This window comes from Mustelus asterias, chromosome 19 (assembly GCF_964213995.1).
Source record: "Mustelus asterias chromosome 19, sMusAst1.hap1.1, whole genome shotgun sequence".
Lineage (NCBI taxonomy): Eukaryota > Metazoa > Chordata > Chondrichthyes > Carcharhiniformes > Triakidae > Mustelus > Mustelus asterias.
The window spans coordinates 54,087,347-54,096,998 of NC_135819.1; the positions used below are offsets into that span (position 1 = coordinate 54,087,347).

A 9,652-nucleotide genomic window follows, 5' to 3' on the forward strand; every position below is an offset into this window, starting at 1 on the left:
CAGGAGGTAAATAAGCTTAGTTTGTTTTTCCTTCCAATATGGGTGGCACGGTGGCACAGTCGTTAGCACTGCTGCCTCACAGCGCCAGGGACCTGGGTTCAATTCTGGCCTAGGGTCACTGTCTGTGTGGAATTTGCACATTCTCCCCATGTCTGCGTGGGTTTCCTCCAGGTGCTCTGGTTTCCTCCCACAGTCCAAAGTTGTGCAGATTAGGTACATTGGCCATGCTAAATTGCCCCTTAGAGTCCAAAGATGTGTAGGTTAGGAGGATTAGCAGGGTAAATACGTGGGGTTCTGAGGATAGGGCCTGAGTGTGATGCTCTTGTTGGAGAGTCGGTGCAAGCTCGATGGGCTGAATGGCCTCCTTCTGCACTATAGGAATTCTGATTCTAACATCCAACATTTTGATGGCTTAAGTGAGATTATCAATTCGGACCAAGTAACAAATAATTTTTCTCACGGTAAAGTTACAGTTTAAGCAGCTGATACTTCATTAAATGATACCAGTTATGCAAATGAGCATTGGCTTAGCATGCGACACCAAAGTTATATGGCAGGTCTTGCGGTGCAGTGGCACCATTCCCTGCCTCTGGGTCAGAAGCTCTGGGTTTATGTCCGAGGCCAGCACTTGCCAGCCACAGAAGGACTATTCATGATGTGGTTCAGTGGGCTGATAATCAGCCAGGAATCCTGCCATCACATCCCAACTATTCCCCAAAGGGGAAACAAATGTGAAGATATGCTTGAAAAAATGTTATATAAAGCCTTGGTCAGACACCCCGAGTACTGTATTCAGTTCAGAGCCCTCAGCTCAGGCAGGAAGGATATATTGGCCTTGGATGAGTTGCGGTACAAATTCACCAGAATGATCTGGGATTTTAAAGCGTTATATGAAGAATAGGTTAAAGAAACTCGAAGAATATTGATGGGGAAATCCAGAACACTGGGTGCATAATCTCAAAACTAACACTAGTCTATTCAGGACCAAAATCAGGAAGCATTGTTTTTGTATAAAAGGGTGACATTCTGGAATTTACGTCCTCAAAAAAACTGTGGATATTGGGTTAATCAAAGCCTTAATAGCTGAAATTTGTCAATCTTTAAGGGTGTTGAAATATATAAAACTAAGACAGGAGATTGTGGGTTGAGGTACAAATCAGCCACAATATAATTTGATTCTTGTTCCCATAAGGAATTATATGCAGCATCACCGCCAGGGAATGATACTTTGGTTGTTAGTCAAGTTTCCTTTGACATTTTATTTTCATTACAGTTCCCCCATTAGGGTCTGTCATCCACTCTCATTTGTGTTCAATTTATTGATTTTTCTTGTATTATTTTTAAAGACATTATCAGGGAATAAATACAATCTTGCTTTAAAAGAAGCACCTTTCTAGTAAAGTCTGACAACTTAAAGGGTAAGCCAAACTTCACCAGCCTCTTTGTGACTTATACCACCCGATGGAATGTTTTCTTGCTGTCAAAAGAAAGCAAGTGCCAAAATGCAGTTTACATGCAGTAACACCAAGGGATTTGCCTGCCACACTCACACCAAAATCTTATCTGATCTGGCCTCCACGCCCACAACTACTTTAGCAGAGCTCCTATGGTTGAACTGCAAGACAGGGTTGAAGCGCTTGGATCCCTGGTTTACATCAAATTGTGAGGATTTGTTTTTTGTGTAATGCAGAACTTTGCATGGTCCACCCTATGCCTTCTACGATTCCCAGGACCATTTCCCCCTTTAAATGTAGCACCAATATCTATTGATACTAGTTCTGCCAATTAGCCATAGATTATGACTTGCATATTTGTGGTACATATGCAAGATTTGTTTCATAGTAGAAACTGGTATATGGGGTGATACGGAACCACACAGTTCAACCAGGTACAAATTTGGTGCAGGGCTATGCTCAAGTCAACTGATCCGAGCTAAGTTAGATGAGATTGATAATTAGTTTAATGCAGTCTGAACTTGGGAAGGGCCAGTTTCCATCTGTTATCATTGAGGATTCATGCTGCTAAAGAAATCAGTTTTTTTCCCCCCCCCCCCGAAAATGCTCCCACTTTAGGTGAGGTGCAAGAAGGGCTGTGCAATTATAGTGCAGCAATTGGCACTGCACTCAAGACAATTGATAAATTGCCTGGGGAAGGGGATGTGCAATTAGCAAGAGTCTGCCAACAGATCTTCCACTCACCTGCCCAGTTGGGAGTGCAGTATATGGCACATATAAAGAGAATCAAAAAGAGCAGCAGACTGCACTATGTGCTGAAATTAGCACAAGTTTGAAACTGCTTTGTGGAAATATACTATGAAAACAGCAACGCTGTCAGACACGCTTTGCCTGCAACAGCACCACCTATAGACTGCAAGCACAATTACAGTTGGCTTTTTTTTTGCTAGTGATTAATCATTATGGTAGCATTTGATAAAGTCAACTTGATTTCAGTTTAAGGCCAATCAGTTGTATTTTACATACTGGATTAGAATCAGAGAACTCCCAAAGTCTTCCTACTGTTAGCGACAATGCATTTAGGGAAATATACTAATTTCTGCTCAACTCCATGCAAGCCAATTCAGATCCGATCTGGCCTCCACGCCCACAACTATTTTAGCAGAGCTCCCATGGTTGAATTGCAAGACAGGGTTGAAATGCTTGGATCCCTGGTTTACATCAAATTGAAGATTTGTTTTTTGTGTAATGCTGAAAGTCACTTGGACAAATTTAATCTTGGGTTTCTAAAAGAGGTGCAAAAACATGGGATAGTCTTAGAAATTATCCCAAATTACTAAAGAAACCACAAGGTACATACCAACGCTCTAGGAAGGTTAAGACTATTGGCTTTCTCCAGCTGCTTTTAGGTGTACACACATTAGCAGTGATAACATGCATGTTTGGAATGGTGCACTTGTAAATAAGTAAACTTGGGTGGAAAAGGCTCTTGAGAACACCACACCTTCATTCATTATTCATTGACACACAAGCTTATGTACAAAAAGTGAACTTTAATTGAAATGCTTGTATAAAAAAATATGTTCTCCATCCATCATTTATTTCACACAGTTAAACTGGAAAAAAAAACTCCCAAATCTAAGCTGCATAAATGCAACTAGATCTAGTGCACAAAACACAGCTATTGAAATAAATTAAAAGGTCGACTGCCACTCTACCTTCCTAAGCCAATGATGGAGACTGTACAACTTCAATAATTTAAAACCTTTCAAACAGTATTACTTTACACTTCTAATACAAACAGCCATGAAGTATCTTGGTTAAATACCAAGTTGGAGGAAAATAAAATCCATCTATTGCCCTTTGAAAAGGACAGCTTTTGGACACAAGCTTCCATTCACCTTCCACTAGCATGACACATCCACTGAAACCTGCACAGTATTTCAAAAATGCAGAAAAAAAACAGGAATGCAGAAATATATCATAGACTAACCAAACTGGCGTCATGAAAGCAGAACAAGTGTTGGAAATTTTCTAAAATAAATTAAACAAATAAATAGCCACGTGAAATTTGTGGACAGTCTAACTTTTCAGAATACAAATAAATAAAAACCAGATTATAATACATAATGGAACAATTTACATTTCATACAATATACAGTCTTGAAAGTGTCCTTGAATTGCATTGATTGTGCATACAACCATGCCCCAACGTGCCTCGGCCACATACAAATAAAACTCGCAGGTTCATGGAAGAGGAGAGAGAGAGACACTCAAGAGGGCCTTCTGCCTAGTGGTTGCGATGACTGGAAAAAAATTAAAAAAGGGAAAACCAACACTGCTGACAGACAAAAGTTCTTGACATCCCCGTACACACCTTTTTGTAGTTGTGCAGGCTGAAGGATTCTGAGCAGCAAAGATAGAAGGGGAACAGAATGTGTTCAAGTATTCCATCACCAGTGAATTAAGCAGCTTTCAAAAGGCACTCAGAAAGCAAAGAACATTTAGTCCAGGCTCTAAGAGAGCAGAGTTTGCATTGTTTTGGAGGTCACTTTTTGCTAAAAAATAAAGGTCAGTCACTGCCAAGTACCGGCCTGCTTTACCCAAACTTTAACGTTCCCAAAAAACGAAATAATTGGTTCAGAACAGTAACCAGCAGTTCCCCCCCCACCCACCCCCCACCCCCAAAGGACTGGATGTCAAATCAACTATTATCCCCCTCCTACATCAAGCTGGTGGCACCACCACAGGGTCCTTTAGTGTATAGCTCCCCTCCTGCTGCGAGGCATTTTGATCATTCACAAGCTCTCCTTGCTTGAACTTGTGCTCGAATGCTCATGGCCTAGGCTTAGCAGCCTGATGTCACAGTCTTCAGTTTTAACCACTTCTGCCTTTCGCATCCAAGCATGGTCAAAGATCTGTTCAAGCATGGGTCTCTCAGAAGGCCTCAGGGCAAGGCACCACTTGATCAAATGTTGACATTCTGGGGAGGGGTGACAAAAAGTATAAAATTAACCAAGGAACCAAAACATTCAGTTAAGTACATCAGCGACTGTAGAGTTAGTTAGCAGTGAAGCACCTCATATTAGTGTTCTGCTTGAAAAGAAACTTACCAGAAGAAATTCTCCTCCTGAAGTACACTTGGCCACGCAAGATTTCTTCATCTTGTTCAAAAGGGATATCCCCACATACCATGTCATATAGCAGCACTCCCAAAGACCACACAGTGGCTGATCTGCCATGGTATCGATGGTAACGGATCCACTCAGGAGGGCTGTAGACTCTTGTGCCTGGAAAGAACAGAGGGGGAAAAAAAAAATCTAATTCAGAATGGATTTCAACCCCCGCCAAAAAAAAACTAATGACACCCTATAAATTCTAAAGCAATTGAGGTAGTTTTAAAAAAAGGTTAGAAAGAGCTGCAGCAGCCTTGGTAGCTGGTACAGCCTCAAATCCCTGCAGTGAGGCAGTCAGCTGACTCCTTTGTTTACAAACGTGAGGAAGCCCTCACATGGTGGGATTCCGCACAGCAGAGAAAAGACACGAGTGATTCTAACCTAGAAAATGGAGGGAGAAAAAGAGAGCGAGCAGGAATCAAGAGAAGGGGACTTCAGAAAGGATCAGAAAATTGGAGGGGGAGGAAGAAAGAGCAGGAGAAAAAAAAAGACCAATAGATTGAAAAAGGATCAGAAAAATTAATGGAAGGGAGCAGAACAGATAGAAAGGATCAGAAAAATTGATGAGGAAGGGGGAGAGAAAGGGTAAAAAAATTGGGGGGGGTGAAAGGGAACAGGAATCAGAAGGAGAAAGACAAATGCAATAGGAAAAAGCAAGAATCCGTAAAAAGAGAGAGAAAAAATAGAAGGGGAAAGAATGGGGGGGGGGGAAGAGAGAAGGGGGGGGAAAGAGAGAAGGGGGGGAAATAAAAGGCTGATAAAATAAGAGCAACTTGTGACTCAGGTGAAATGGGGACCCTTCGCTGCACCGACTGATAAGGAGACTCCCGGTTAGAAAGCCCCTCTCGGAGCCAGGTTGGAGGGAGGTAGTATTGTTATTGAGCATTGAATTGATGAGTGCGTGCTTGGCTATTGGGAGTGACTGAGCGGGGTGGAGCCAGGTCTGTGCAAAAAAAAACACACACACCCACAGCAACGGATTGAATACGGGAAGGGCTCGAGTTTCACAACAAGGTGAGGGAGGTAAACATCAATCCGGCTCCCCAGGAAAACCATTGTAAAAAATAAATTGTATAAGCTCCATCACTCCGGCAGCCTCGCACTGAATCACAACGCACCCTAAAACACATCTAGCAATGCAGAGCCAGAATGTAATTATCCAGAAAGATCAAAGGCAGAAACATTCAATCTCCGCCCAGTTAAAGCATTGAGAAAGTCTTTTTTTTTAAATAAAGGTTAACACGGTAGAATTAATTTTAGGTGATGAACGGGAGATTATTTCAATGCAACACAGACTGGGGGTTTCAGAGGCTTGAGAGACAGTCTGGAGGGTTTCACTGGCTCTCCTATAGGCTAGAGACAGTCGGCGGGGGGGGGGGGGGGGGGAGGAACCTTACTGGCTGATAGCAATGCATAAAGAGAAGTGGCTTCGGAGCAGCCTGCAATGGTGCATTACCGTCAAAATCGGTGTACACTGTGTCCTTCAGCAGCGCCCCTGAACCGAAGTCGATGAGTTTTAGCTCCCCGGAGCGAAGGTCCACCAGCAGGTTCTCGTCCTTGATGTCCCGATGAACCACCCCGCAGTTGTAGCAGTGTCGCACCGCCTCCAGGACCTGTCTGAAGAACACCCGGGCCAGCTCCTCCTCCAAGGCTCCCTTCTCGGTGATAAAATCAAACAGATCCTTGACTAGCTCTGGCCGCTCCATGACCAGCAAGAAGCCGTCCCCTCGCTCGAACCAATCCAGCATTTTAATCACACCTCGGAATCCTCCGGCCACCTTCTTGAGTAGCACAATCTCCAGGGGGACCAGATTGCCATTCTACAAAAAGAAAATTAAAAATAGGGGAAGGGTGGAAGGAGAGAGAAAAAAAAGGGGAAAATTATATAAATGCCGCTGGCTAAACTGCGCATTGAAACTACAGCAACTCACGCCTCCAAACATGCAAAATATTCCAACGTGTCCTAGTCTCGTTACAGGGAAAATGTCAAGTGTTCCCATTAAAAGAACTGGATGTACCACTACAAACACTCCTTAAAAACTTCGCTCACTATTTCCAACATTTGCCTCTTTGATGTGCTCCGTTAGTATTGGCAGCAACACTACTTCGAGATGAAAATTAATGGGAAATTGTTTCCCGCCCCCCCCAAAAAAAATAAAAGCTATAGGGGTTTAATTTACAGCTATAACGCGATTCAAAAAAACTATTGGCAATGAGCCGGGTTAATAGAAACTATCGATTGCAAAGTATCGTATACAACTGGTGTGTGTGTGTGTTAAACGATGCGCCCCAATGTTAAATCATCATTGTAAACATAGAACTTACTAGTGATCCCCATTCGGTCACTCTCTCTCTGGCTACATGTTTGACAGCGACCTATAAAATATAAAGCAAAAGACCAGAAATTAGTTAGCTCTTGAGGAAATAAGAAGGGAGGGAACACTGAAAAAAATTAATGTTTTAACATGCAACATTGGGGGGGGGGGGGGGAAATAGTACTAAGGCAGACTCACCGGGAGCCCATCGCTGAGCCGCACTCCACTGTAGACAGTGCCGAAACCTCCACTGCCCAGTACTGCCCCGATCTGATAGACTTTCTCAAAAGGCTCCCGCTCCTTCACTGCACAGGGAGAGAGAAAAAAATAATATTGTACAGCCAGAAAATAAATATCGGCACTCAAAATAAAACTTTTATTTTAATCACTTGAAAGCAAACACTAGTCTACAAAAAAAATTGCCAACTCGTGCGAAATTCACCGACACAATACAACCCATAACAAACCTCAAGCCAGCCCCAAAACATCAGAGTGCTACCAGCAAAATGCACCATTTCCCCAAACAACCGAGCTATAAATCTATACATACACCCATACATGTGTATTATATAATTATATAATCATAGCATTTAGATACATGCACACACACATATAAAAAAATATAAAGCCGGGGTTGTTATTACCTTGCTGTAACTGGATTTTAACCGGCAAATCCATGCTGTTGGGGCTGCAAATGTGAGCAAACGATCCAATCTTCTTAGAGAGCAGCATCGCAAAGTGGAATCCCCGCCGTCCAAATCTTTAAAAAGATAAACGCTTCTTTTTTGGGGGGGTGGGGGGGAGGAGATGGGGGGGGGGGGATAGGTGAAAAAAAAAGGCGAGATGGTGATTCCTCCCAGAAAAGTGCGAGAAGGGGGAAAAAAATAGCACTAAAAAAATTGAGAATGAAGGAAAATGTTCAGTAACTCCCAAGTCCAGCAAAATGAACGCGATGTTGCTTGCAAGGCGAGTAAATCCCAATGAATGGTGCGTGCGTGCCTGCTCCTTGGGTCTCTCCTCTCTCTATATATATACACACACTCTGTATGTGTGTGTACGCTGTGCCGCTCCCTGGATTGCAGCTTAATGCAAGTCAGAAGCTGCTCCTGATCTCTCTCTCTTGCTGCCTTTTCTAATCTAAATGAGGACAAACCAACTTCTCAACTCCTATAGAGGGAGGCGGATAGCTGGGCACTGAGGAATCAATCCGCCCCTTTTACCAACCCCCCCCCCCCCCCCAATGCAATGCTCTAAAAACCCTGGAGGCACCACCCTCCAGCAGCGAATCCAGTTCCCCCCCTCTCTCTAGCTGCTGCGGCGGCGGGGGGTGCAGGAGGTGAGCAAACAACCAACGGGAACTACTTCTCCATAGTACTAGACGGTGTCAGGGTTACAGTGTCTGAGCACGCTGTGCTGCGGCTCTCTCGCTCGCGGCGCTGAATCTAAATGGATGGGGGGTGGGCGGGGGCGGAGGGAGAGGGGCGGGAGAGAGCAGGCTCATTTGCATAGCGCGGGGATTCCCGTCCAATCAGCGTCCGCCCGCTCGCCGGCGGCCGCCAATGGTCGGGCGAGGCGGCGCCGAGCCGCCTGTCAATCAGCCGGGCGGAAGCAGCCGGAGAGATCGGGCAGTTGGCGGGAAAGGCAGGGCTCTATTCACTTACATTGCTCTCTAACTGGCTGCACCAGGACATCGGCTCACATTATTGATACACCCAATATATTATTACTGATATTCCCAATGTATTATTATTGATATTCCCAATATATTATTACTGATATTACCAATGTATTATTACTGATATTCCCTATCTATTACTGATATTTCCATTGTATTATTACTGATTTGCCAATGTATGCTTTGATATTCCCAATGTATTATTATTGATATTCCCAATGTATTACTGATATTCCCAATATATTACTGATATTCCCAATGTATTATTATTGATATTCCCAATGTATTACCGATATTCCCATTGTATTATTATTGATTAGCCAATGTATGTTTTGATATTCCCAATGTATTATTATTGATATTCCCAATTATTATTATTGATATTCCCAATGTATTGTTGATATTCCCAATGTATTACTGATATTCCCATTGTATTATTGATTAGCCAATGTATGTTTTGATATTCCCAATGTATTATTATTGATATTCCCAATATATTATTGATACTCCCTATGTATTACTGATATTCCCAATGTATTATTGATATTCCCACTATATGTTTTGATATTCCCAATATATTATTTTTGATACTCTCTGTATTATTATTGATATTTCCATGTATTATCTATACTCCCAACGCATTATTGATACTCCTACGTATTATTATTGATACTCCTACGTATTATTATAGATATTCCCAATGTATTATTATTTGCACCCACCACGGGGTAACAGTGCATTGGTACCATGCATAAAATTACACGCACCCACAAATTGCCATTCGCGCTCTCACTTCGCCGCAGCAGAGGACTTTGCAGCTCTGCAGATTAATTGCTGCTCCTGGGTGATTTGCTGTTTTGTTTTCCGGAAAAGAAAATACATATATAAAATCAAACCAGTTGCAAACGCGTTGCCTTTCCTTTAGCAGCGTGTAGCATTTTTTCTGGTTAGAAAAGGTGCTGCTGTGGGAGGGGGGGAGGGAAGGGTGCAGTTGACGCAGTCACTGCAGACAGTGGCTGTCCCGGATTCCCC

At 43.0% G+C, this 9,652-nt stretch overlaps 1 protein-coding gene across 1 annotated transcript; it reads right to left on the reverse strand.

Moving 5' to 3' along the window:
* Positions 1-2,989: 2,989 nt before the first annotated feature.
* Positions 2,990-8,084, reverse strand: LOC144507953 (serine/threonine-protein kinase pim-3-like). Its single transcript, XM_078235551.1, has 6 exons — positions 7,590-8,084; positions 7,144-7,250; positions 6,956-7,006; positions 6,087-6,450; positions 4,568-4,744; positions 2,990-4,437 (listed from the first exon to the last, which is right to left on the reverse strand). Exons 1-6 carry the CDS (start codon positions 7,675-7,677, stop codon positions 4,253-4,255), a joined length of 972 nt encoding a protein of 323 aa, XP_078091677.1. The 5' UTR covers positions 7,678-8,084; the 3' UTR covers positions 2,990-4,252.
* Positions 8,085-9,652: the final 1,568 nt, after the last annotated feature.

Excerpts from the sequence above, each read along its gene's own strand:
- LOC144507953 (XM_078235551.1), bottom strand. The coding sequence starts at position 7,677 with ATGCTGCTCTCTAAGAAGATTGGATCGTTTGCTCACATTTGCAGCCCC. Across the intron at positions 7,007-7,143 it reads GGCTCAGCGATGGGCTCCCG|GTCGCTGTCAAACATGTAGC; the intron begins GTGAGTCTGCCT and ends TATATTTTATAG. Across the intron at positions 6,451-6,955 it reads TGACCGAATGGGGATCACTA|AATGGCAATCTGGTCCCCCT; the intron begins GTAAGTTCTATG and ends TTCTTTTTGTAG.